This window comes from Eptesicus fuscus, chromosome 17, assembly GCF_027574615.1.
Source record: "Eptesicus fuscus isolate TK198812 chromosome 17, DD_ASM_mEF_20220401, whole genome shotgun sequence".
Lineage (NCBI taxonomy): Eukaryota > Metazoa > Chordata > Mammalia > Chiroptera > Vespertilionidae > Eptesicus > Eptesicus fuscus.
In genome coordinates, this window is record NC_072489.1 from 59,395,739 (window position 1) to 59,423,725 (window position 27,987).

The following is a 27,987-nucleotide window of genomic DNA, read 5'->3' on the forward strand; positions in this document are numbered from 1 at the left end:
CCTCCCCGGAGACTTCGGTTTGGGCGGTCTGAGATGCGGCCCAGAGATGAGTGTTTTAAAAGGATCTTTTCGTGGGGAGAGTTGAGGAAACTCCCTATGGGAATACAAGTAGCTCAGTGCTGAGGGGGAATCCATAATCCTAAATTCACATGTTAATAAACAAGAAAGAGAAAAAAGGAAATATCCACCCTAAAAAGTTACAAAGAGAACCAAAAAAAATAAATAAATCGGGGGAGGGGGGTAGAAGTAAAAAATTTGTAAAAATAAAAAGTATAAATGAGCCTGGCTGGTGCGGCTCAGCAGTTGGGCGTCCATCTATGAACCAGGAGGTCACGGTTCGATTCCCGCTCAGGGCAAATGCCCGGGTTGTGGGCTGGATCCCCGGTGTGGGGTGTGCAGGAGGCCGCCGATCATTGATTCTCTCTCATCATTGAAGTTCCCATCTCCTTCTCCCTTCTTCTCTGAAATCAATAAAATTACTTTTTAAGTATAATTAGGAAAAGGAAAACTAAAAGAAAGCCACGGGTGGTTTCTTTGGGAAAATTAAAACACGAGATAAAGTACCACCTGATCTCGTTGAGGAAAAAGATAGAAAGCAGATGCACTCAGCACGTGAGCAGATAGAATCCAGAGTCCACACCAACCCGGCGAGATGACCTCAGCAGTACAAGGATGGTTCAATAGCTAAAACCCAGTCATCCATGCCCGGCCGGCTGACTCCGTCGTCAAGAGCGTCATCCCACACACCGAAGGGTGGCAGGCTCCATTCCGGGGCAGGGCACAGACCCAGGTTGTGGGTTCAATCCCCGGTCAGGGTGCATGTGGGAGGCAACCAGTCAATGTTTCTCTCTCAATCAATATCCTTCTCTCTCTCTCTCTCTCTCTCTCTCTCTCTCTCTCTCTGTCTCTCTGAAGCATCTAAAATCGATAAAAACATTTTTAAATCTAGTAGTCCAAGTCACCAGATGGATAGATTGTAGGAAAATATGCCATAGTATGGTTACCGGAGATGCTAAAAAGACATTTGGTAAAACCAGTATCCACCCCCGAGTTTCTAAGCATCTGAATAAAATAAGACCGGAAGCCACAGGACCTGAGAGATGCCAGTGGCGTCTGTGGGAAAAAAGTGCGTTCACAAACATCCAACTGGCCACGTGGGCCGCCGCCTGGGCTCAGTTGTGCTGCAGTAACAAACTCAAACCCCTGAATGTCGACCAGGACCGTTGTGGGGGCGGGGGGCTCTGTGTCTGTGAAAGCCCCACCTCCGTGTCTCTGCTCCCTGCCCGCCCTCGCTGCGCTACCTCCCACCTGCCTCTGAGCCGCGTGCCCAGCACCACCAGCCTCTCTGCTCAGAGGCTCCGTGGAACGCCCTCTCTGGGCGCACGGGCGGCCTGCCAGCCGGTGGTGCCGCTGTCCCGGCGGATAGGCAAGCACGTGCCCAGACGGGCTGCTGGGCAAGGGCCAGCCCTCCCCCGGACGCCCCCCGAGGGCAGCATCGGAGTCTGGACACGGGTTTTGCACTTGGCGGGAGGCCGGCCGCTGAGGAGGAGGCCTCGCATGTGGGGGCGTCACTCCGGGCAGGAACACCCGCCCGGCGCCACCTCCGGGGAGCCTGCGGTCGGGGGGTGAGGGGGCAGGGACGCCGTCACTGAAACCACGCCAGGGGAAGAATCCCACAAGATCCTGGACAGCGGGGACGGGGCGGGATGTGGGAGGCGCGGGATGTCTATGCGGCTCCGGTCCACGAATGGTCTGTGTCTAAGTCCAAAAGGCACAAGTGCGCCCGGCCACGTGGCTCAGCGGTTGAGCGTTGACCCAGGAACCAGGAGGTCACGGTTCGATTCCCGGTCAGGGCACATGCCCGGGTTGCGGGCTCCATCCCCAGTGGGGGGCGTGCAGGAGGCAGCCGATCCATGACTCTCTCATCATTGATGTTTCTACCTCTCTCCCTCGCCCTTCCTCTCTGAAATCAATAAAAATATATTTTTTTACAATAAAGTATTATATTTTAAAATGTATAAAATAAATTTAACAATAGAAAAATAAATACATAAATAAATAAATAATTTTTGAAAGGCACAAGTGCAAGCAGAGCCCCCCCGACCCCCCCCCCCCCCCCCCCCCCCGCGGCGCCAGGGACGACACCGCTCACTGAGGTAAGAGGTGTATTTCAAAGTGGGGACGTTGTACGTTACAAAAGTCACTGCGAATCTCCAACTAAATAAATGCTCCGCGTCCGGCTCAGAGGCGCAGGCTCTCCTTCTCCAGCTCCACGGCCACGCTCGGCGTCCTGCCGCTCGCCTTCCGCAGACACGCGGCGCCCGGGCCGGCGGACAGCAGGGTCGGCGACCTCTTGGGCTCCTGCCGGGTCCTCCTCTCCTCCAGCAGGGAGACCATGTTCTGGGTGGACAGGGGCAGGCGGCGTGACCGGGGGGGCGGGAGGGGGGAGGACGGGAGAGGGGGGGACAGGGTGTTTCCAAAGCACGCGCTGCGGAAGGGGCTGGAGAGGCGGCGGGGGCACCCACCTGCCTGTCGAACACCCTGGCCATGTCCAGGACGCCTTTGCCAAACTGGAGGGAAACAAAGGACAGGGTGACACTGAGCGGGCGCCTTCTCCCCGGGACGACCGGAGCGCGTCACTCACCTCGTTTTTCACACTTGCGTCCGCCCCTTTGTCCAGCAGCAACTGGACCAGCTCCTCGTGATTGTTCAGCACGGCCACCTGGGACAGAGACAGACGAGCTGGGGCGAGCGGGCACCCCGCTCCCCGCAGGGAGGGGGTCCCGGCTGTGGGTGAACCCGGGAAAGCCGCTGGCGCCCCCAGAGGCAGGGGCCGTGGCGGCCGTGTGCGCGTGCGGTCACTGCGGCGAGGACTGGGAGGAACACGGACGTGGGCCTGCCTTTCACACACTGAGATGACACTCTCTGTAGTAACAGGTCTGCTTTGATCCTACAATGGCCGGGGACCAGGGGAAGCAATTCCTAAAGAAAGGGTTGTGGTCCAGCCGGCGTGGCTCAGGGGTTGAACATCGGCCCATGAACCAGGAGGTCAGGGTTCGATTCCCACCCGGTCAAGGGCACATGCCAGGTTTGTGGGCTCCACCCCCAGTGTGGGGCGTGCAGAAGGCAGCCGATCCATGATTCTCTCTCATCATGGATGTTTCTCTCTCTCTCCCTCTCCCTTCACTGAAATCAATAAAAATTATTTTTTTAAAAAGAAATAGTTGTGAAAAAGACACCAAAATACGATGGTGACATGGTCAGGCCTTTGTTAACAGGCCGATGGGAACCACACACCCAGGCCCGGGGCTGGGACACAGCTCAACGCCCAGAACCGCCCGACCCGTGGGGGGCCCTGGCCCGACGCCGAGGACGGCCGGGCCCTGGCCGAGGGGCCCACCATCAGAGGGGTCTTCCCGTCTTTGTCCTTCGTGTTCACGTCGGCGCCGGCTTCGATCAGCAGGGAGGCGACCCTCTGGCTCCCCGAGACGGCCGACACTCTCATGAGGGGGGTCCAGCCCGAGCCAGCGTCCACGGCGTCCACCTGGGAGGCCACAGGGCAGCACTCACGCTGGTTCCTTGTCCGTAAACGTGTTCGTGGGAGCCTACAAACGTGAGCACTGGCCCGAGTGCCCCTCGCTTAGACGGGTCTTCCCTCGGTGAGGCTGCGGGGCTGCGCTCGTGTGAGTCACAATGGCACGCGGGGAGAAGCGTGGTGGGGTCCCTGTGTCGGTGCTGAGATGTCCCGGGAGTCCCCACGGGGATCTCCACCCACGTCCGCGCCTCAGAGACAGACGCGAGCGGCCCTCCCAGCGCTCCCGGAGGCGGGCTCCTCGCCGCAGCGCCCCCCCAGGCCTCGGCCTCGCGCTCAGGGCTCCCGGCCGCCTGGCGGGCGAGATCAGGGCGCATCTCCCGTGGCTCCCGGTCCCCACGCCTGACCCTTCATTTCACGGCTTTGAAGTCTCGAACTCGGGCTTTCGGAACCGTCAGCGGGAACCGTGCCCGAGCTGCCCCAGCTACGTCCTCGGAAGCCCGAGCTCCGTTCCTGATCGCTAAGCCACAGCTGTGCTTCCAACCCCCGAGCCCAGGCCATCCCCGAGCCCCAGGCCACCCCCAGCCCCAGGCCACCCCGACCCCCAGGCCACCCCCAGCCCCAGGCCACCCCCGACCCCCAGGCCACCCCCAGCCCCAGGCCACCCCCAGCCCCAGGCCACCCCCAACCACCAGGCCACCCCCAGCCCCAGGCCAGCCCTGAGCCTCAGACCACCCCTGAGCCCCAGGCCACCCCCAGCCTCAGACCACCCCCAACCCCCAGGCCACCCCCAGCCCCAGGCCACCCCCAGCCCCAGACCACCCCCGACCCCCAGGCCACCCCCAGCCCCAGGCCACCCCCAGCCCCAGGCCACCCCCAGCCCCAGACCACCCCCCGACCCCCAGGCCACCCCCAGCCCCAGGTAACCCCTGAGCCCCAGACCACCCCTGAGCCCCAGGCCACCCCCAGCCCCAGGCCACCCCCAGCCCCAGACCACCCCCCGACCCCCAGGCCAACCCCAGCCCCAGGTAACCCCTGAGCCCCAGACCACCCCCAGCCCCAGGCCACCCCCGAGCCCCAGACCACCCCCAGCCCCAGGCCACCCCCGACCCCCAGGCCACCCCCGAGCCTCAGACCACCCCCAGCCCCAGACCACCCCCGAGCCCCAGACCACCCCCAGCCCCAGGCCACCCCCAGCCCCAGGCCACCCCCAGCCCCAGGCCACCCCCAGCCTCAGACCACCCCTGAGCCCCAGACCACCCCCAGCCCCAGACCACCCCCAGCCCCAGGCCACCCCCAGCCCCAGGCCACCCCCAGCCCCAGGCCACCCCCAGCCCCAGGCCACCCCCAGCCCCAGGCCACCCCCAGCCCCAGGCCACCCGAGAGCCCGCCAGGCAAAGGTGCCGGGAGCTGGTCCCCTGGTCTTGGTGCAGCCAGCTGGGGTGTTGAAGGATTTTTGTAATGACTCCTCTTTAAAGCAAAGGAGAATGAAACCATCTAATTCTGGGAGCCACGGGGGCCACGCCCTGAGGCGTGGCAGCAGGTGCTCTGTGGCGGCCTAAAGGAGGAGGCGGAGGAGGGCGGGCTCGACAGAGGACGCGGGTGTCGGGGGCCGAGGACGCGGGCGCCGGGGGCCGAGGACGCGGGCGCCGGGGGCACGGGCAGGTCCGCTGCGCTCTGGCCTCACTGGCCCTCCCACCCCACCCCCACCCCCCTCTACCCCCCCCCGCCCCCCGGGATGAGCCTGCCCGGCCCTCGGAAGCCTCGCTCTCCTGTCAGCTCCACCATGGCCTTCGGGAGCCTGCTTGCTGGTGGGTCAGAGACCGCCCTCGGGCATCTCCACATCCCACTGCGAGGCCCGCATCTCCTGGGCCCTGGGCGGCGCCCCAGCCCCCCTTCACCCCCCTGCATGCATGCAGCTAACGGGGAGCCAGTTCCTCACAGCTAACGGGGTCTGTACCTCAAAGCTAATGGGGGGCCATACCTTACAGCTAATGGGGGCCTGTACCCCACAGCTAATGCGGGGCCCGTTTCTCACAGCTAACAGGGGGCCTGTTCCTTGCAGCTAACGGGGCGGGGGACATACCTGGCAGCTAACGGGGGGGCCCGTACCTCGCAGGTAAGGGGGCGCCGTACCCCACAGCTAAGGGGGGCCCGTACCTCGCAGCTAAGGGGGGGCCGTACCCACAGCTAAGGGGGGGCCATACCCACAGCTAAGGGGGGCCCGTACCTCGCAGCCGTCCTTCAGCATCCACTCGACCACGTGGCAGTGGCCGCCGTCGGCCGCCCAGTGCAGCGCCGTGCAGCCGCCCAGGTCGCGAGCCCTCCAGGAGGCGCCGTGCCCTCGGAGGCACTTCACCACGTCCAGGTGCCCCGCGTAGCACGCGAGCATCAGGCTGCGGGAAGGGCCATGGTGTGAGCCCCCTCCCTGCTTTCCGCCTGAGAAGGAAATCCCGATTCCGGGGGGGAGGCCAGGGGGACACCCCATCGCCCGCGGGGTGAAGGAACGGGATGAATGCATTCACCGCGCTGTCCCCCTTTCCTGCAGGGGGCGGCGCTCACCGCTCCTACTGACAAAGGAACCGCACAGTTAAATCCACCCGCGGGCGGAGCCCAGGAACACGCCCGGGGGAATGCCTTCCCGTCACTCGCCTGTCCCTGCCGCTGCCGTTCCTCAGGTTCACGTCCGTGCCGTTGGCGATGAGGATTTTCACGAGCCTGAAGAAGACGGATTCAAACGAGGCTGGGTAAGCGGCTCCGAGGGGTGGGGACCCCTCACCGCGGCCTCCGCTCCAGCTCGGCAGGCTGGCCTCAGAGACCCGCATCACTAAGCCAGAAGCCAGAACACTACCTGTCCCCACTCACCCCCAAAAACGGGGGTGCCCTTTCCAGGAATTACTCATTGAAAGCAAACTACGCCTTGTAATCGGAACCATCAAACTATAGTTTACTGTCACTTTAACGACCACGTTAAGTGTATTTTAAAGTGGCAGCACTTCATGAAAATGCAGTTCTATTTTGAAAAAATGGGTTGTAGTTAAAATATCAATGTGATTGAAAAACAAGCGATTGGTATTTAAGTCTGTCTCCGTGTGGAATGGAGATGATGACGTGGGTCACGGAGAGTTAGGTCTTAGCAACCCACCAAGGAAGTGTGTTTTCCAGAATTAAATCCTTCTCCCCCTTTTTTCAAAAAAGAAATTGAAATCCCAACGACCAGTTTTCCCAGGATATGGAAGGTGCGGGCCAATGGCGACCTCTCTTCCTCGCCGTGTGCTGCGCACCTGCGTTCCCTCTGCTGCTGTGTGACTGCAAGAGCCCCGGGGGTGTTTGTGTTGGGCGCAATTGGAAAGAGAGGAAAGCGGGGTTCCTCCCCACCCTCTCCCTCCTGCCCCAGCCGGGCTGCAGCCTTTGGAGAAGGCCCCGCCCATCACTGCAGGTAGGAGAGGCCCCGCCCATCACTGCAGGTAGGGGAGGAGGCCCCGCCCATCACTGCAGGTAGGAGAGGCCCCGCCCATCACTCCAGGTAGGAGAGGCCCCGCCCATCACTGCAGGTAGGAGAGGAGGCCCGCCCATCACTGCAGGTAGGAGAGGCCCCGCCCATCACTGCAGGTAGGAGAGGCCCCGCCCATCACTGCAGGTAGGACAGGAGGCCCTGCCCATCACTCCAGGTAGGAGAGGCCCCGCCCATCACTGCAGGTAGGAGAGGAGGCCCGCCCATCACTGCAGGTAGGAGAGGAGGCCCGCCCATCACTGCAGGTAGGGGAGGAGGCCCGCCCATCACTGCAGGTAGGGGAGGAGGCCCGCCCATCACTGCAGGTAGGAGAGGAGGCCCGCCCATCACTGCAGGTAGGAGAGGAGGCCCCACCCATCACTGCAGGTAGGAGAGGAGGCCCCGCCCATCACTGCAGGTAGGGGAGGAGGCCCTGCCCATCACTCCAGGTAGGAGAGGCCCCGCCCATCACTGCAGGTAGGGGAGGAGGCCCCGCCCATCACTGCAGGTAGGAGAAGAGGCCTGCCCATCACTGCAGGTAGGAGAGGAGGCCCCGCCCATCACTGCAGGTAGGAGAGGCCCCGCCCATCACTGCAGGTAGGAGAGGCCCGCCCATCACTGCAGGTAGGAGAGGAGCCCCGCCCATCACTGCAGGTAGGAGAGGAGGCCCGCCCATCACTGCAGGTAGGAGAGGAGGCCCGCCCATCACTGCAGGTAGGACAGGAGGCCCGCCCATCACTGCAGGTAGGAGAGGAGGCCCGCCCATCACTGCAGGTAGGACAGAAGGCCCGCCCACCTGGTGTACCCTTTCTGCGCAGCCACCATCAGCGCGGTGAGGCCCAGCTTGTTGGGAACGTCCACCTTCACGGTGCTGGGAACAGAGAGAAGGGTCAGCACGCCCGCCGGCTGCCTGCAGACCCGCAGCTGACGTCCCCCTGGCACAGGCGGCTGAAATGGTTCCTTTTACCCAGAACCCCAATTTCTTCCGGGCCATTCTGTTTTTGTTGTCTTAGACCGCCCTGCCGAATACATTCAAATTCACAAGAAAAGGGGAGAAAACTGCTGTAATTTCACTTCAAATAGGTGCTCGCTTCAACTCGAAACTTCACCGGAGCTGATGAGACTCTGGAGAACACAGCCCCTCAAATGAGCGAGGGGGAGAGGGGTTCTCCGGGCAGACTCGCAGCTCCAGGGACGGGAGCCCCCACTGGGGGGTGCCCCGCTTTTCCCTGGTTCCCATGGCGCCCGCCCAAAGGCAGGGCCACTGCACACCAGCTTAATGCTTTGACTTTTGGGGACCTTCTCTTCCCCAGAGCCCAGAGCCGCTAGTTCCAGAGGAGCCCATCCTCCTCGGAGGCAGGGAAGGAACACTTACCTTCTGCAGCCGCAGGGAGGGGCCTGGCGAACACTGCTAAGTGAAATAAGCCGGCAGACAAAGACGGGGCCTATGATGGCACTTACATGTGGAGTCCAATGAACAAAATAAACCCGACCAAGTAGGACAGACTCATAGATAAGAGCACAGACTGCCGCCGCCAGAGGGGGAGGGTGGGGGGCGGTGAGAAAGGTGAAGGGGTTAAGCAAAGAAAAAAAACAAACTCCTAGACACAGACAGCAGCATGGAGATGGCCAGGGGGAGAGGGGGTGGGAGGTAGAGGAGGGAAAAGGGGGGCAAATGGTGACGAGAGGGGACTTGACTCTGGGGGGTGAACACGCAGTACCGTGTGCAGGTGGTGATTGTAGAATTGTACCCCTGAAACCTATAGATCTTATTAATCCATGTCACCCCAATGAGCTCAATAAACTCTTTCTTACAAGGAAATGGGGAGCACAGTCACAGCTACAACAGAAAAAAAAAAAGAACCCAGATAACATTTTCCGAGCTTCACTTAAGAGGCGGCTTCAAACCACCTGCAGCCACTGCCGCGCCACTTCCCGGTGAGCTGGCCTTGGCGTTAGCAGCCGGCGTGGGGCCCTGGCTCGTCAGGAATTAGATGGGGCGCTGGGGCTGAACTTGCCTACAGGCTGCGGCAGGTGAGCAAGATTTCTGGGAAGAAAACACTGTACTGAGACCCGCCATTGCCTTTCTCAGTTTTCATTAAAGGATTACAAAACGGAACACGGACACGGGGCGTGTTCATCACCTTTATTAACTAGGCTGAGCTCACCCCGGTCACCTGAGATGCACGTGGGAGCCCGGGTCACGGGCACGGGAAACGCTCCGAAAGTAAGATAAAGCTGCGTCATGCGTTTGTCTGCACACGTGGGCGCTAGACATGTAACGAAATGAAAGAAAACAAGGAACGGCAGCTTCTCACCCTCCTCGGAGGATTCCCAGCAGCAAGTCCTCGTCATTCACGTTGACCGCCCGATGGAGGTGCTCGCTGCTCATGGGCTCTCCTGAGGAAGCAGACGGTGGGGGGGGGGGGCCGTCACCCGACACCACGGAAGCCCCATCGCAGCCCTCCCTCCCTCCCTCCCTCCAAGGAGGTGCCCGCTATTCCAGTAAGCGAACCTACGTTTCCCACTCAGGGTTGTCGTTCACTGACAAGGACCTTGTTTCCACATGTTAAGAGAACATTTAGCCCGGCCAGTGTGGCTCAGGGGTTGAGCACTGACCTATGAACCAGGAGGTCACGGTTCGATTCCCGGTCAGGGCACATGCCCGGTTTGCGGGCTCCATCCCCAGTGGGGGGCGTGCAGGAGGCAGCCGATCCATGATTCTCTCTCATCACTGGATGTTTCTATCTCTCTCCCTCTCCCTTCCTCTCTCTGTAAAAAATCAATTAAAATACTTTTAAAAAGAGAGAGAGAGGCCGAGACCGGTTTGGCTCAGTGGATAGAGCGTCAGCCTGCGGACTCAAGGGTTCCGGGTTCGATTCCGGTCAAGGCATGTACCTTGGTTGCGGGCACATCCCCAGTAGGGGGTGTGCAGGAGGCAGCTGATCGATGTTTCTCTCTCATCGATGTTTCTAACTCTCTATCCTTCTCCCTTCCTCTCTGTAAAAAATCAATAAAATATATAAATAAAATAAAAAATTAAAAAAAAAAAAAGAGAGAGAGAGAAGGACCTTTAGATTATCCTAAAGGCTTGGGACATTTTCAAGCTATAAAAGTATTGCCTCGCGACTGCTCAGTAACATTTGAAAATAACCCCCTCGGGTTTGTGAGACTGAGCAGGTGCTGGTGTACAGGGAGGCGCTCCCACTGTCACACGCGCGGGGCTCGTTCCACGCGTCTCTGAACCATCTGAACAACCAACAAGGAGGCCGCCGCGGTCACCGTTCCGTTCTCCCGGGAGAAGACGTCACACGGGCCTGTCTCCCCGGAGCTGGGGGGGGGGGGGGGGAGGGGGGAGGGGCTCAGCCCAGAGAAGCAGGACACGGTGACAAAGCCAAGCTAGGGGAGCGAGCCCTCCAATGGGCAGAGCAGGAAGCCGGGCCTGAGGGCCGGCACAGGACAGGAAGTGGGCGGGAGGCAGGGGGCCTGGGGGGGCAGGAACTCCCCGGAGAGAGAAGGGGCAGGGGGCAGGGGGCCTTGGGGGGCGGGGGCAGGAACTCCCCGGAGAGAGAAGGGGCAGGGGGCAGGCGCAGGGTGAGAGGATAAAGGGACGCGTGAAGGAAGTCACTGTTCAAGGCACTGACTTCGCGGCTTCGTCTGTTTCACGTTCCGACAATCCTGAGGAAGCTCCGTGCGATAACACGGTGACCCCAGCAGAGCCCCGGCACCTCTAAGCGCCCAGCACGTGGCTGTGGCTGCGGGGACAGGAGCGGCCAGCAGCGGCCCGTTCTCACGCCCACCCTGCTCTCCGCCGAGCCCAGCCCCTCACCCTGCGAACACCTGCCTGGCCCACAGGCATGAGTCTCCCCCGTTCGTTCAGCAAATGTTTATTAAGGAACTCACAGGCCGAGCTTTGACCCCGGGCCCAGAGTGCCGCTGGCCCTGTGGCGCCCACTCTCAGCTGCGGTTATTCTAAACCCTCCGAGGAAAGGCCCGCCCCTACCCGCTGTCCGCCCCCAGCACCGCCTTCAGCACCGCCCCCAGCCTGCCCCCAGCCTGCCCCCGGGGCTCAGCACACCCCGACCTGCCCTCTCGCCCTCCGGCCTCCGAGGGCGGCTGGCCCTGACGCCAGACGGGAAGGAAGATGCCCTCCCCGCCTGCTCCCCACGGAGGAAGGACGCCAGGCCCCGCACGGGGCCACTTTCTCCTGGTTTCCTGGGAAATGCTGAGCCGGGCAAACGGCACACTGGGGAGCAGGGAGGCAGAGGAATGAAGGGGGGGCTGCTGGAGTGGCCGTTAGCTGATAGCCTTTCTCCTTGTGGAAAACAAATAACTGAAGCCAAGTTACAAATGTTCTGGAATAACAGTTTTGTCTGCCAGGGCAAACCCTACAGACGTTTCAGCCACGTCCTACCTCCTTCCCATCATTCCTCAGTTTTCAGACCAAAAGCTTCAAATGAGAGCATCGTGATGGACTGTCCGGTCAGGGCACATGCCCGGGTTGCAGGCTTGATCCCCAGGGAGGCCATGCCCCGCCGGGCGTTCCGCTGGGGGCTATGGGAAGGGCAGGGCTTTGCCCCAAAAGACACTTGGTCACGGCTGATGGCACTGCTGGTTGTCACAGCTTAAGGGCTGGTGCTGCTGGCATCTAGCAGGTCCAGGCCAGATGTCCCAGGCCCTCGGCGTCCGTCCTGCCAAGGGCGGAACCCTGGGCCCGAGGAACAGACTCAAATGCTCAGCTGTGAGACCCACCCGCTTCCGGGGACAAGCGCGACCCCCGAAGGCCTCCCTCCCTCTCGCCTCCCGGAAAGGAGGGCAGGCGGACGGGGGTGGGGGGGGTCCCATTGCACCAAATAGCCCCCGCTCCTGAGCCTCCTAAAAGTTCTGTCCCTAAAAATTCACAAACAAGTAATTTGCGTAGAATCATCTAGAACAGCGGTCAGCAAACTCATTAGCCAACAGAGCCAAATATCAACAGGACAACGATTGAAATTCTTTTGAGAGCCAAATTTTTTAAACTTAAACTTCTTCGAATGCCACTTCTTCAAAACAGACTTGCCCAGGCCGTGGTATTTTGTGGAAGAGCCACACTCAAGGGGCCAAAAACCCGCATGTGGCTCGCGAGCCACGGTTTGCCGACCACGGATCTAGAAGAACGTAGGAAGTTCATCCCGTTTCTACTAAATTGTAGAAAATGGCATCCCAGCTGAAACCCTATTCACAGGCTCTGAATGGGACTCCTCTTCCAGCAACACCCCTGAGAGCTGGAAGGCTGAGCGAGCTGTCCCTGGTCCCCCTCCGGCCAAGGCCAAGGCCAAGGCCTCCCTGGGGTGTCTAATGGGCTGAGGTAGCGGCCAATTCCCCAGATGCATCCATTCTGCTAAGTTTAAAAAAACATTTTGTTTTTATTGATTTAAGAATCATGGATCGGCTGCCTCCTGCACACCCCCACTGGGGATCAATCCCGCAAGCCGGACATGTGCCCTGGCCGGAATCCAACCGTGACCGCCTGGTTCATAGGTCGATGCTCAACCACTGAGCCACGCCGCCACTGGGTTTGATTCTGGTCAAGGGCACGTGCCGAGGTTTTGGGCTCCATTTCCAGGGTGGGGCGTGCAGGAGGCAGCCGATCAGTGCTTCTCATCATTGATGTTTCTATCTCTCTCTCCCTCTCCCTTCTCTCTGAAATCAATAAAAATACATTTTTTTAAAAACTAAGAAAGGCAGGCTTTGCCTTTTTCTAAGTTCACCCCGAGGCTGCAATTACAAATGTGGGAGGGGGTCCCCAGGGCTCCCCTCCTGCTGGACCCCATGAGGCAGGACCACAGGGTAGTGGGGGGGGGGAAGGGCAGGGGGTCCTCAGGAGGCCTCCCCTGGTTCCTGGGAGAGGGTCACGGAGCTGCAGAGGTTATCGCCCGGGGTCAGCGCGTGGGGACGCCTGGCCGGTGGAATCGCCGTCTCCATTAAGAGCCGGAGTAAGTGCCGAGCGCGTTGGAGAAGAGATTTGCCAATTAACAAGCAGCAGCTGCTCTCCCTTCTGTAAGGGCCCGGCTGATTAAAACTGACGCCTCATTTCAGCGCGGCTCTGTGCTCTACCTGGGAAAAGGCCCGGGTCCTTTATTCAAACACAGTCCATGCCTTTGATTCATTAAAACACTTTCACACCGAATGCAAATGACCAGCCCTCAGGCCTTTCGGGGTTTTGCATAATGTGCCCATTTTTATTCCCATTTAGCATGAGCCGCCTCCTTAAGAGTGGGCTTCGGGCCTTATAAACCACAGCTAAGGGAGCAGCAAGCAGCCGGGAGGGAGAGGGGCCTGCAGGGGGTGGGGGCGTCACTGTGCTGCGAGCCCGGGGACCACCCGGCGCCACGCCCGCTGCAAGGAAGCCGATGCCCGTGCAGCCGATCACGGACCACGCGGAACCTGGTCCCTCTAGTCCACGCAGACGTGTCCACGCACCAGGCTAAAGGACACGTTTCAGAGCCACAGGGAGGAAGCACATGCACGTGCGATCACACGCACGCACACGCCACACACATGCACGCACGCCAAATGCTACATTGAATAACATTTTGAAATAACTTTTACTCACAAGAGAACTGTTTCCTTTGTGCAACCAAAAAAAAACGAAAACAAGACCCGTGTGTTCCGGAGAGCGGGGAGAACATCTCTGACCATGTGACCGGCACCGCGTGCAGGCAGGGACGGCGGAGCCGCCACGCCGAGGAGCCGTAAAGCCGCCAGCCGAGCCGTCCCCCCCTGTCTGCCCGGGGGCGGGGCCTCCCTCCCTGTCGGGGGCAGAAGCAGCCCTGGTCTTCCTTCCCGACTCGCAGACCCCCCCCCAGCCCCCCAGGAGTCAGCGGTGTGTCCCCAAGACGCCCCAAGGGACAACGCACCGAGCGGGCGCCTCGCCCCGGGGCTCCGGGCAGAGCGGCTCAGCCCGGCTCCGCCGATCCCTGGGAAAGGACCCGCCCTTTTGTGCCGTGTGCCAGGACGGCCGGCACAGAGCCAGCTCTGACCGGTTCAGCCGTCAGACGTCCCCGGTGACGGCTGGGAGCAGTGCGGGCCGGTGTGCCGCAGCAGCTGAGCGTGGAGCCAGGAACCCAGAGGCACCGGTTCCCTCCCGGCCGGGCACATGCCCGGGTGAGGGGTCTGTCCCCTGTGGGGGGCCTGCAGGAGGCAGCTAATCAATGATGTTTCTCTCCCATCGATGTTTCTCTCTCTCTATCCTACTTTCCTCTCTAGAACATCAATAACATATATTTTTTTAAAAGAAAAGATTGAACCGTCTCTGCTGCTGGTGGGGCCGAGCAGGAGGCACGTGCTCTGCCCGCCGCCCGCCTCCCCGCCGCCCCCGTCGCCTTCCCGGGCCTGCGGATGAGGGGCCGGGGGCTGCATACTCACTGGCCGTGGACACGGAGACCGCCGGGCTGCGCACAGACTCCCCCGAGGGGCTGGTGACCTTGAGGCGGAAGCGGTACAGGGTCCGTGGCTGCAGCCCCTCCACGACGTGCCTGGTGGCGTACCCCCTGGACGGAGGAGACACAGGACACCAGGACACTGGGTGCGTGCTCCCCGACAGTCCCGGGGGAGGGGGGGCGGGGGGACAGGCACTCTGAACGCTGCCTGTTCGGCAGGTCTGGCCCTGGCCGCTGGCCGCCTCCCACACTAGCCTGCGGGACCTCGAGCGCCAGGGACAAGTCCCCGTGGCCCCCACGCCTCCCAGCCCTCGAGGCCACAGCGCTAGCCCAGGGCCTAGCAGGCACGATCACGTTCCCGGGACGGAGGTCGCTCTCAGAACGAGGAGGGGGTGGTGGGGAACTGCGGGGGCGCCGGGTGCCAGCCTAAGGAGCTGCACCTCCGTCCCCCGGCCGTGGAGCCCCACTGCAGACGGTCTGGCCAAAGGAAGATTGAAAAGAAAACGTAGGCCCGGCCGTGGGGCTCAGTGGTTGAGTGTCGGCCTATGAACCAGGAGGTCAAGGTTGAATTCCAGTCAGGGCACGTGCGCTGGATCCCCAAGGGGAGGGGGGCGGGGCGTGCAGGAGGCAGCCGATCCATGGATTCTCTCTCATCATTGACGTTTCTACCTCTCTCCCCAGCCCTTCCTCTCTGAAATCAATAAAAAATATGTTAAAAAGAAAAGAAAATTCAGGTAGCAAGGTAGGATAAAGGGATAAAAGGCCAGGAGCGAGGGAGAAGGCCGCCTCAGTCCACCCGCCAGCACCAGAGCGCTGGGCAGGGGCGGCCCTGGGGGTGCAGCCAGGAGCAGGGAGCCTGCACGGCAGGGGGAGTGGCAGGCCGAGGGGGAGGCCCGAGGGAGTGCAAAGGGAGAGGAGAGCCGGGTCAAGGACGGCGCCACAGGGTCAGGACAGGCTGGCGGTGACCCGAGCGGAACCAGTAAGTCCAGAAGAGGCCCTTGAACCCCCATCCCAGGCCGAATGTCCTGCGGCGCTTGGTAAAGCGGGCCTGGCCGGTCTGAAGGACGCGCCGTGAGCGGATCCGCGCAGGGTCATGCTGCCACCTCGTGGCCGGGCCTGTGTCGCCGGGTCTCGGAGGGGAGGCCGGCGTTTCCCCAGCAACAGGGCCCTGGGCTCTGAGGCCCGACGCCCGCCCCGCGGCGCCAGGGCCGCACCCGGGCCCCCGGGGAGACGCAAGGAAACGGACACACGTCGGGCTGGGTCCCTCCGGTGCGGCGTCCCCCTGGCCGCCCCGCAGCGAGCACGTGAATGAGACCCGCACAGCCTCGCCCGCACGAGGGCCGAGGGGAGAAGAGATGGTGTCTTTCTCTTTCCCCATCGAAATCCTTACCCGGGGGGACCCAGCCCTCACCTGCGGACAGACCGCCTGATGGGCCCCCCAGCTGATGTCACCAAGCCCCCCTTTGACTCTGGCTCTGCGTTTCGGGGTCTTAAATACGCCATTCGGCCGGCCAGAAGCCCAGGAAGCCCCAGAGGTGCCGGAGGTTTGGCTTCAGCGTCTCTGCCATTTCCCAAGAATCGTAACTCCTAAAAGCATGGGCGCAGACGGCGCTGCCGACTCCTCCTTTTCCTGAGCCTCCAAACGGGGCTCTGCAGAGGCCGCAGACCCCGCAGCTGAGCGGGGCGCCAGGAGGCGCGAGCACCCACATGTAAATGACCCCGTAGGCGTGCGTCCTGGGGTCCTCCTCTTCGATGGAGAACTGGGCCCACTGCCCCTGCGGCCCCTGCCGCTTCGCCGTCCGCGCCAGGTCCCAGTGCAGCTCGATGCTGTGATGGGTCACCTTGCCCACGACGGGGGGGTGAGGCCGTGAGGAGGGCGTGGCTCCTGAAAGAGAAGGAGACCGGCCTCAGGACCCCGCTCCTCGGGAAGGAGGTCGCTGAGTGCGTGACAGGCGCACGGGACCAGGCGTGCGAGTGAGCGTCCGCCCCGTGACCTGGACGACCTCTGAGCAGCTCCGTGACGGGGCCCTCAGCGGGTGCAGAGAGCTCCCAGGTTCTCCCACAGGCCGGCTGTGTCACCCCCGGCAACCCCTATGCATTTAAGTAAATGAATAATGAAATGTATATGTAAATGCCAATTTAAATAAATAATAAAATGTATATGTAAATGCAGGTATCGACCTATGAGCCAGGAGGTCAGGGTTCGAGTCCCGGTCAGGGCACATGCCCAGGTTGTGGGCTCGATCCCCAGTAGGTGGCGTGCAGGAGGCAGCCAATCAATGATTCTCTCTCCTCATTGATGTTTCTCTCTCTCTCCCCCTCTCCCTTCCTCTCTGAAATCAATAAGATTTATATATTTTTAAAATGCCGGCTTCACTCCCGGCCCCGCAGGCTGGCTGACGTCTCCGACGATGAGGCTGCTGCGTGAGTTGATGGACTCAGGGTCACGCTGCCACCTCGTGGCCGGGCCTGTGTCACCCTGGGTGAACTCGCTGGGAGACCAAGACAGGAGACAAATGACCCAGCTGGTCCCAACACGGGCGACACAGAGGACAAAGGGTGGTGTCTGGTCCCTATAAACATTCTCACAAACCAACCAGGAAAAACACAGGCTCAGAGCGCACCCGGCAAGGGGAGCCGTGCACGAAGCAGCCAAGGCAAATGGCCGGCGCGGCGTCCGGAGCGATGCTCACATGCCGGCAGCTTCCATGTGAAGTCAGACGCAGGCGGACAGCGTGGCCGCAATCCCCGGTATTTCCCCGGATGAGCCGGAGCCTGTGCTCAAACACCGGCCTGTGAACGTCCATGGGAACCCCCCCCCCCCCCCCGAAGGCGCCAGAGCGTGGGCACAGACGAGGTGGCTCCGATGGTGGGGAGCGGAGCCAGGCAGCATCCATACAATGAAACGCCACGTGGCAATGAAAGAACACCACCCAGTCGAGACACACAGTCCGGGTCCATTGTGAGCGCATCCCGCTGAGGGAAGTCATGCTCAGAAGGCTACACACTGACCGAGTCCCCTTCGATGACATTCTGAAAAAGGCCACGCTAGAGGGACACAGGTCAGCGGTGGCCACGGGTTAAAAACAATAGGATTATGTACATAGCAAGTTAGCTGCTTGTACACCAAACAATTAGAAATTAAATTTTAACAAATTATGTAATTTACAATAACACCAAGAATACAGCAAACCTAGTAATAAATCTACGAAATGTGTCAGCCCTTCATGGAGAAAAGTCATATAATTTTATATAGAATGTATTACGGATATAATAAACTAGAGGCCCGGCGCACGAAATTCGTGCGCGGGTGCGGGCCCTAGGCCTGGCCTGTGATCAGGGCCATCTTCCCAGGCTGCCACCCACCCCGGTTCCCGTTCACCATCGCGGGATCAGAGCCTGCCGCCAGGGGGAGGGACCGAGAGGAGGTCAGTGCGCCTCAGAGCGTCCGGTCGAGCGGTGGTTCTGGTTGTTCCGCTGTTCCATCCATTTGCATATTCCTCTTTTATACATAGAGACGGGAGGGAAGGGAAGCCCGTGGAGTCGGAGGTTGGATGCTATAAAGTGCTCCCCAGATGACCCATCCATTTAATCCCAATGGAAATGCCAACCATGTTTGTGAAACTCGATAAGTCAATTCTAAAATGTGTATGTAAATACCAATAAGAAACAAATAATAAAAAATACCAATAAAATTTATATATTAATGCCAATCAATCAATAAGAAAATGTATATATAAATGCCGATTTAAATGAATAATGAAATGTATATGTAAATGCCGATTTAAATGAATAATGAAATGTATATGTAAATGCCGATTTAAATGAATAATGAAATGTATATGTAAATGCCGATTTAAATGAATAATGAAATGTACATGTAAATGCAGGTTTAAATAAATAATAGCATGTACATGTCAATGCCAAAGGCCAAGAGCACCCAAGATCCAGGGAGAGGGTCCGGGCTGACAAAGGCTTTCTGATTGACGGACGAGTGACTAGATGGCCAGCCAAATCTGTACGTTCCCTTAAGCCCAATCTCTACAGCACACGCCCGAACAGCGGTCGTCCTATGTATGTATCCCCAAACTTATTTTAAAAGAAACACAGGCTTTTTAATAATATGTGACAAACTGACTTTTAAATGCATTAAACCCATACTAAGCCCCTTTAAAAAAAAAAAAGAAAAAAGAATCCCCAACTCAGAGGCCTGTCCTGGCACCGCGGAGCCTTGGTCTCGGTGCAGCTGAGCCCTGGCCGGCGGTGAGCAGAGCCGTCGCGGCAAGTCCTGGGCCCCGGGCGGGTGGCGGGCGGCGGGCGCGTTCCCGGCGCCTCCCAGTCGGCGGCAGCCGCAGGCTGAGCCAGGCCCGGGTCCTGTTTGCGGCATCCTGCACCGGCGCTGCCAGCCTTGCCCGTAAGTCACACAGAGAAATGGAAATGCGCGTGGCCTCTGCCAAAACCAGCCCCCCCGAGGGTTTGTCCTCTCACCAGGTCTAGCCCAGCAGCAGCAAATTTATGAGAAAGGCTTTTTTTAACCAAGAAAAACATTATCAGGAAAAAATTCCCTAAATTTCCTACTTAATAAGCGAGTGAATGGCCAAGAGTGATACAGATTCATCTGGACGCCTGAGGGAATGGCTGTGAGGGGGCATTTAGTCCAAAGCCTCACACCCCCCCCCAAAGCCTCGCACCCCCCCCCAAAGCCACGCACCCCCCCAAAGCCACGCACCCCCTCCCAAAGCCACGCACCCCCCCCAAAGCCACGCACCCCCCCTCCCAAAGCCACGCACCCCCCTTCCAAAGCCACACACCCCCCTCCCAAAGCCACACACACACCCCCCCAAAGCCACGCACCCCCCCTCCCAAAGCCACGCACCCCCCTCCCAAAGCCTCGAAGGCCCGCGCCGCCCAGGTCCACGGGCCCGCACACCCGAGGACACACGTCCTCACTGCAGGCGGGGTTCCAGGTTCCGTGGACAGAGCCCTCAGCGAGGGGACCCACACCCTGAGTGGGCCCGCCTCCCTCAGCCCAGATGCCAGCTCCCTGCCACGGCTGTGGCTCTTCCCCTCCTGCTCCCAGCCGGGCCGGAGCTCACACCCACCTCCCACCACTCCGCCTCCTCCCGCCTCCCCCCCCCACCCCCCCGCACTGAGTCCAACCTCCAGACGGAGAGTGAGGGCCCCTGGGCCCCAGGCAGGAGTGGGCTCAGCCCCCCAGGCCGGTCCTGCGGGGGGGGCGGGGGGAGGGAGGAGGAGGTCTTAGATGCTGCAGTGGCCTGGGTGGCCTTGCCAAGCTCAGCCACACCTGACAGACATCGGATTCTTCAGGATTTCGTTTCTCTTCTCGGGGGAATTGTGTTTCGCCTTGGGGGGAATTAATGCGAATCCAGTTAAACAGCTCCGCCTGGTCGGACTTCCGTGCCCACCTCATCGGGCTGCTCTGCCACGGGGTCAGGTCCCAGTGACCACCAGCCAAGCCTGGCGCCTGCTCAGCGTCTGCTGGTGCCAGGCACGCCGGTGCCGGTGTGAGCCGCAGGGCCGCTCGGGCGGCTCAGGCCAGAGGACGCCGAGGGTGTGTGGCAGTGCCACCGAGAGAGAGCGCACATGGCTGTTCTTAAAAGCAAAGACTCAGATGCACAGTGGAGCTTTGGAAAATGAAGGGAGCCCGGCCGGCGTGGCTCAGGGGTTGAGCGTCGACCTAGGAACCAGGAGGTCACAGCTCGATTCCGGTCAGGGCACAGGCCCGGGTTGCGGGCTCCATCCCCCGTGGGGGGCGTGCAGGAGGCAGCCGATCCGTGATTCTCTCTCATCATTGATGTTTCTTCCATCCCTCCCTCTTGCTTCCTCTCTGAAATCAATAAAAAAATATATTTTTTAAAAAAGAGAAAATGAAGGGAAAGAAACGCACACTTAGAACGTGGCACCTCGAAGAATGAGGACCACGACATAGTCTATGTGGGGTGGGGACCTTCTGTCCACAGGAGGCTGTCCCTGAGGGAGGGGTGGCGCCCCTGGCATGGGTATTGAGGGCAGAAACACTCGTTCCCATGGGCACCTGGGTGCTGGGGGCACCCCTGTAAATTCACCTCTTTTCACCTGAAATTGACTCAAAGTGCGGGGCGCCACGTGGAAGTCGTGCTGGCGGTGACCTCGATGGGAGGACGAGCAGCGGCGGCAGACCCGCCCGACCCGCTGAGGGAGCGGGACCCAGGCCATCTGGCCGCCCAGGGGCGAGGCGGCGCCGGGTGCCAGGCCCCGGACAGGGTCGGTGTCACCAACACGCCCTCCTTTGGGCGACCGCAAAGGGCGCAAGCTTAGGTGTCGCGCAGCGTGAGCGACCACGTGGTGAGGACCGTGGTCAGACAGGACGGGGCATGGCAGGCCCCCCTGTGAAAGCACGTGTTTGCGGTTACACTTCCCGTGACAATCCCGTCTCCTAGCAACCTCAGCCCAGAACGCGGGGACGGAGACACGTGTGTCGCCTGAAAGGCCTCGTCGTTTGGACCCTTCTCCCTTTTTAGGAAACAGACGCCTGATCACTGGGCTTGTTGTCAGCAGACATTTCTGTTTTGTGTTTCCGTGATTTACGGCACTGCATTCCGTGTTGGGGTTTTCTTGGGAGTTTGGAAAATTCCGAATGTGCACTCTCACACGCTCGCATGGAGCGTGGACTCTGCGTGTTAAACAGGTGGAGATAACTCAGCAATGGCTCAGCGACCAGCGGGACATTTCTCGGGTCAGAGCCAGGACGATGCTTGGTGAGGCTCCCAGCCGGCCAGGCTGGTGTCTCCGGGAGCGACTGGCCGCGGCTCCGATGTTCTGGTGGCTTTTTCTTTCCCTGAAGCTTTCAGGTCTCACAGTAAATGACGACACTGGCTGCGCAGCAATAAGAAAACGTGGGGCCCTAACCGGTTTGGCTCAGTGGATAGAGCATCGGCCTCTGGACTGAAGGGTCCCGGGTTTGATTCCAGTCAAGGGCACATGCCTGGGTTGCGGGCTCGATCCCCAGTAGGGGGCGTGCAGGAGGCAGCCAATCAATGGTTCTCTCTCATCATTGATGTTTCTATCTCCCCTCTCCCTTCTTCTCTGAAACCAATAAATATATATTAAAAAAAGGAACAAGACCAGCAATGAAGGGTAATAGGAAGACCCCCAGGGGAACAGGGAGGGGGCTGAGGATGAGATAATATCAGCATGCTGAGTTTAGGGGATTCGCTCGCCGTGTTGGGGCTACGTGGGAAATGCCCTAGTTCTTAGGAAAAACATCCTGAAGTGTGTAGACTGAAGGGCAGGGATGTGCACAACTACCTTCAAATGTGTGTGCATGTGTGCTTGTGTGTGCATGTGTGCATGTGTGCTTGTGTGTGCGTGCACATGTGCGCGTGTGTGCATGTGTGTGCCCAGGGAGGGGGAGGCGAGAGGGAGAGAGAGAAAAGGAGACTAAGAGTGGGGGAGACTAGACAAGACAACAGTGTGGTGAAGGCCTGGGGGAGAAATGGGGGGACATCTGTCATACTGTCAGCAATAAATCAATAAATATATTTAAATAAATATTTTTAAAAGGGTGGGGAGAGACTCAAATGTGGCAAACTGAGGAGTTGGTGTGTTGGTTGCGTGACTGAACTATTCTAGAGCTCTGGACTTTTTCAGAACAAGAAGTACATGGATGTGTATCTGTGTGTGTGTATGCATGCTGCATGTTAGGACAAGCCGCACATCCACGTGCACCGGGTGTGAAAACGGGCCGCCCCCATCTCGGCAGGAAGTGTCATTCCTGGAAAAGACGGGAGAAGCCCACCTCACAGCTCGCCGCGGGGAGGGAGCCCTAGCGCACCCGCCATGCGAGTCCCTGAGCCACAGGCAGATGGAGTCACTCCTGGGTGACTCCTCCGTGGCGAGGCCCTTCCTGTAAGTCTCGAGGGGGCGGGAGCTGGGAGCCTGCAGGGTCTCCTCGCCTTCAGCTCAGAGCCCTGCGTGGGCTGGGGGAGGGTAACAGACAGCAGCGTCTAAGCGATGGCCATGGTGACGTCTAAGAGCCGGTTGTAGGACAGGTAGGCAGCTGGCAGCCAGCACATCGGAGGCCGAGACCAGGAAGCGGAAGGTGTGAGGACGGGAGGATCCACCCGAGAAGACAGCCTGGACGGGGCCGGGCACAGCTAACGCCACGGGCACCTGGGGCCTGAGAGAAAGGAACGCTCCCGCCTCCCAGGGAGGCATGCCGGATGCAGGGGGGAGGCCCTGGGATGTGCATCCCCTGGAGGGCCTGGCTTTCTCCCCACCCAGCCCTGCCCTGAGCTGAGCGTGGAGACGCTGTTTACGGCAGAGCCCTGCACCTCCTCCCGGACCTGGTGACTCACAGGCCACCGGAGGCTGAAGGCTCAGGCCCCTCCTTTAAGCTGGGTGGCTAGCTGGGCCGGGCCGGGCTGGGCAGGCGTCCCGGCAGGCAAGCCCTAACAGTGCTTCCTGTTCCCGGCAGGAGAGCACGGTCAGGTCCAAGGCACCAGGAGCAGACTTGGCCCGGGGCGGTGCTGGGCGAACCCCAGCGCCGGGTGAGACGCCGCTGCCTCCTGCGCGTGGGTTTGCCCCTCCCCGTGACCCGCCGAGCCCCGGAGGCCCGCGTGGCGATGCGTTGTCCTACTTTGATGGGGCTTTGAACCACAGCTGCTTATTTAAACGGTGTTGCTTTGGGATTTTTTTAAGTTTAAACCTGATTTACATAAGCATGTATTTCTTAAGGATATTTGAATTATAAGCTAACCGATAGAACGATATTCTTTAGGGGCCAAGACTACTTGCAAACGATTGTTACACGGACTTTCGAACACATTCCTGGGTTAAGTAATTCATCACTCAGATTCCTGCTGGTCACGCCGGGAATTCGCACACACATCGCCCGCGGTGATGCTGAAGTTTCGTGCTTCGTGGGGTCTATGGCCCGGCAGTACTTTGATCCCCAAAGTCAGATTGCCTGCCTCGTTCCTGTATTTCCCTGGGCAGAGTGAGCCTCACAGCGCCCCGGGCAGGCGGTGAAGGAAGAAGAGGGCCTGTGTGTACGCCCCCTGACAGGCCGGTACCGGAGCCCGAGTTACCGAACTTGACCTGAAGCCTTTGAACCTCACGGAGCCCAGCCTCCTGCTGTGGAGGGAATGGCTTCCTTCTTAAAGCTCAGGGCACCCAAGAGAAGAACATTCCGGAAGGCCCCTGCTGCCCACAGCAGCGCTGCCCAGGCAGCTAAGGCCCGCGCCGGGCTGGCTCCGGGTCAGACACCGGCCGTCGGCGGGCGGGCGGCCCCTCTCCACCAGCGCCCAGCGGGGGAACGTGTCTCCATTCACCCAAGAGCTGCACACCCCATGGCAGCAGGAGAGCCAAGGGCAGGGTGGGCGAGGGCGCCGCCTAGAGGGCAGGGAGGACTCATGGGGAGGCGACGCCGAAGCTAAGACGGAGGACACTGAGTCCGACCCCAGGGCGGAGGCAGCACCGGGCAGAGGGGGACCTCGCCCGCCCTCCCAGCAGCTGGACCGGTTGAAGGAACTAGAAGACGGATGTGCCGCGTGTGAGGCAGCCAGGACCTTCTAGGGATGAGTGTGAAGACGCGCCGGACGGTAAGAACTTGGGGGCGATGCTGGCCGAGGAGAAACACAGCGACGTGCGATGGGACAAGGGCCCGCTCTGGGCGCCCGGTGGAGGGTGGAGCAGGCGGGGCAGGGAGGGGGCGCCCGGTGGAGCAGGCGGGGCAGGGAGGGGGGCGCCCGGTGGAGGGTGGAGCAGGCGGGGCAGGGAGGGGGGCGCCCGGTGGAGGGTGGAGCAGGCGGGGCAGGGAGGGGGCGCCCGGTGGAGCAGGCGGGGCAGGGCGGGGAGAGACCCCCAGCGCTCCGGTCTGGTGACTCCAGCGGGGCGTGCGGGAAAGGGCCGTGTGGGGTGTTGAAGGTGGAGGGAAGCAGCTGCTGGGCGAGGCGGGAGTGAGGGGTTAGGGGTGATGGGAGTCCTGGCCGCAGCCATGGGAAGATGGCGAAGTCCTGGGAGAGGGGAGGAAGGCCCTGGAAAATGGGCTGGGGGTTGGGAGGAAGCGGCCTCCCCTCCTGAGTGCCAGCCTCGGCCTGAGTCAGAGGGACGACTCAGTCTCCACCTGCTGTGCCCTCCCACGGCGGGAAGGGGGGCGGGGAAGGGGGGCGGGGAAGGGGGGCGGGGAAGGGGGGGGCTAAGCGAGGCCCGGGGTTGGTACAGGCGGCAGCACAGGCTTGCACGTGCCGCTAGGGCTTATCTTGCTGCTGCGCTTTATAAATATTCACTTTTCTTTTTTTTCACTCAGATTGTGTGTGCCCAGGGCGATGGGTGGGCTAAAGATGGTGAGAGGGAGGGCTGCCCCCTGGCGGTGTCCCTCACGAGGAAATTCTTTCTTTCTGGTGTGCCTTTGCCCTGTTTCATGCGCGGGTTATCTTTCCAACAGCGCGTTAGTTCGGGAGAAAATAATTAAAGATGTGAATGTGAAGCCCAGAGCCCAAGGCGGGGGAGCAGCCCAAGGCCGTTTACCTTGCCCTTCCCCCAGGGCCCCCCCCCCCCCGGGGTGACTGACTTGTTCTGAAAAACGGGGGCAGCCCGTCCCCCGCCTGTTGCCAGAGGGGGACCAGCCGGGGGTGAAGACTTGACGTTGATTGGGTTTTAACGACTCGGTTAATTAAGGTCATGCCTAAAAGTGATAGAAAACTGAGTGTGTGGAAACAGGATGGAGAAGACTGACTTGGGGTTAATTTCTAGCGGCTCCTTGGTGTTGTCCTTAGATCTATGTTTAATCCTTAAAAGCAATTAAGAGGATCCTTCCTTGAAATCAATGTTCCGATGCCACATCCAACTACGCTTGTAAGATGCTAAAACCCTTCGGTAGCAAAGGGTTAGCATGCAAACACCCGGCTTAAAATGTTAGATAATATCGGCATGACAATATAATATATTCTGAATAAAGTAGTGATAGCAGGATATATAATTGTAGTACTTGGTAATATCATATCCATAGTGATCTCCAATATCGTTGAGACAATGAAATAACTTGAGAACCCGGTAAAATCTGATTGAAAATTAATTTTAAAGTTAAAAGGGACCTTAAAAGACCCACTTATTAATCTTGTCCTTTTATTTATTTTTATTTTTAATATATTTTTATTGATTTCAGAGAAGAAGGGAGAGGGAGAGAGAGATAGAAACATCAATGATGAGAGAGAATCATGGATCGGCTGCCTCCTGCATGCCCCGCACTGGGGATCGAGCCCGAAACCCAGGCCTGTGCCCTTGACTGGAATTGAACCCCAGACCCTTCAGTCTGCAGGCCAATGTTCTAGTCACTGAGCCAAACTGGCCAGGGCCTAGTAAATAGTTAATAACAGCGAGTGATTTAGTAAATATTTATCCAAAATGGTGTTTATTAGGCTGTGAAAGAATTTCCTAAGGTAAATGCTGTTTGAATTATTTAAGATTAAATTGATACAAGTATTTAAGAATATGTAGAAAGGAATACATTTAGCTATTCTCCAAGCATAGATTACTTAAATATTTTCCACCTCAAAACATATAATTCACATGCGTGACACATTTCTGACATAGTTTTACAAAGCCTTCCTGGTCTCTCTCTCTCTCTCTCTCTCTCTCTCTCTCTCTCTCTCTCTCTCTCTCTCTTCCTACCCCTCAGCCGTCTTAGCTGCAGCTTTACAACTCTCCCTCCTCTGAGCCTCAAGCCCACACCACCCGCCAGGCTCAGGCCCTCTGCCTGTCCGTCCGCCTGTATTACTTCCTGCTGTAGGCAGCCCCGCCATCTCCTCTAGCGCCCGCCCCCCTGAGGTCCCAGGTGGCTTCACTTGTTCGTGGGGAGCGAGTGCTCAGTCTTCCCGGGACGGCCCCCTCACCACTCCACCGTCAGCGCCCCAGCCCCAGAGCAGTGTCTGGAACAGGAGGCGCTGGGAGCGCTGGGCCTGCAGACAGTGAGCGCTGGAGAATTTGAACGTTCGGGGCACACGATGAACCGTGACACAACGCGGGAGAAATGAAGGCCCTGTTTTTTAACGATCTTTCCCTTCCGTTCATTCCTTCTCTAGACAGAGAACGAGCACAGCCCGCTGTCCGTTTGACAGGACACAAAAACTTGAGTCTGTGTGTCGTCTTCTCGCAATGGGCTCCGGGAAACGGAGCGGCCGGCACAGGGCGGGACCCGGGACCAAATCCACTGAAGCAGCTGCAACTCGCAACTGTAACCTTTCTCCTCAGCAAAGGAGTTTAAAAGCAAGTTTTTAAAATCTTGTTGGAAACTAATGACCTGAAGAAAATGCCAGCATTTCTCCCAGGGAATGGGTTTGGTCTAAGTCAGTGATGGGCAACCTTTTGAGCTTGGTGTGTCAAACTTCGCCAAAACACTGAGCATAGCTCGGGTAGTGTGTCACTTTGAGGAAAAACTAACTCCAAGACTCTAGTCGCAAATGTTTCATCCTCAGCATGCGGCCGCCGCGTGTCATCAGAAATGGCTACGTGTGTCAGTGCTGACACGCGTGTCATAGGTTCGCCATCACCGGTCTAAGTACTTACGCTTCTGAAACTGTAGCTCAGTGGCTGAGCATGGACCTAGGAACCAAGAGGTCACGGTTCAATTCCCGGTCAGGGCCCAGGCCCGGATTACAGGCTGGATCCCCAGTGTGGGGTGTGCAGGGGGCAGCCGATCCATGATTCTCTCTCATCACTGATGTTTCTATCTCTCCTCTCTCCCTCTCCCTTCTCTCTGAAATCAATAAAAATATATATTTTTTAAAAACTGCACAGAAAGGCGATTTTTAGGGTCAAAGCTAAAAAGGTTTAAGATATTTAAGATTGTTGATGTCTCTACAGAAACACTGGAACGAAAGGAACAATAAAACCAACCGGGGAGAGAAGGCTGAGCACTAGTTGCTAGAGAAGCTGAAAAACAGTTACAACTCCTGTTAGACCTGATAGTTCCGGAACGCACGCCGCTTGCCAAAGAATGCGGGAAACATGAAAAGAAATCGTATTTTGTGCCTGTCCTACCTTGTAGAACCTCTGGCACTAACCAAATACGCTTGGACAAAGCTCAACTTTTTTTTCTCCTCTAAGGAATGCAGGACCCAGCCTCGTTGCATGCTCCACTGCTGACACTTTAGAAGCAGGTTGACTGTTTACATGAATGACCCAAACTAACCCAAATAGTGACACCGATGACAGTAACAGCAGCAGTGCCCAGATTTGCTCGGGGTTCATTCCGGGAGCAACCCACTGGGGGCGCTGCATCCACCTGTCCCCGCTACCCAACTCCCAGCCCCGGCTCCCAGCGGACCCCTCGGCCAGGTGTACCCCTTCTCTCTCCGAAAGAGAAAAGCGCGAGGGGGACCGTATTTTTAGGTCGAAAACGTTAAAGGCCTGCGGGGCGTCCCCGCTCCCCGCCGCCGGGCCCTTACCCGGGGGCTCCATGCCCAGCTGCTCCCGGGCCCTCGGGCCGAGCCGGGCGCCTCCCCTCCTAACGCCTCTGCTCCGCGGCCGGCGTCGGCCGG

The 27,987-nt window shown here is 59.3% G+C and overlaps 1 protein-coding gene across 1 annotated transcript; it reads right to left on the reverse strand.

Annotated features, from left to right (window-relative positions):
- Nucleotides 1-2,157: 2,157 nt before the first annotated feature.
- FANK1 (fibronectin type III and ankyrin repeat domains 1) lies at nt 2,158-27,987 on the reverse strand. Its single transcript, XM_054729247.1, has 11 exons — nt 27,895-27,987; nt 16,154-16,331; nt 14,433-14,557; nt 9,344-9,425; nt 7,822-7,896; nt 6,185-6,250; nt 5,763-5,928; nt 3,401-3,544; nt 2,645-2,722; nt 2,526-2,570; nt 2,158-2,400 (listed from the first exon to the last, which is right to left on the reverse strand). Exons 1-11 carry the CDS (start codon nt 27,905-27,907, stop codon nt 2,242-2,244), a joined length of 1,131 nt encoding a protein of 376 aa, XP_054585222.1. The 5' UTR covers nt 27,908-27,987; the 3' UTR covers nt 2,158-2,241.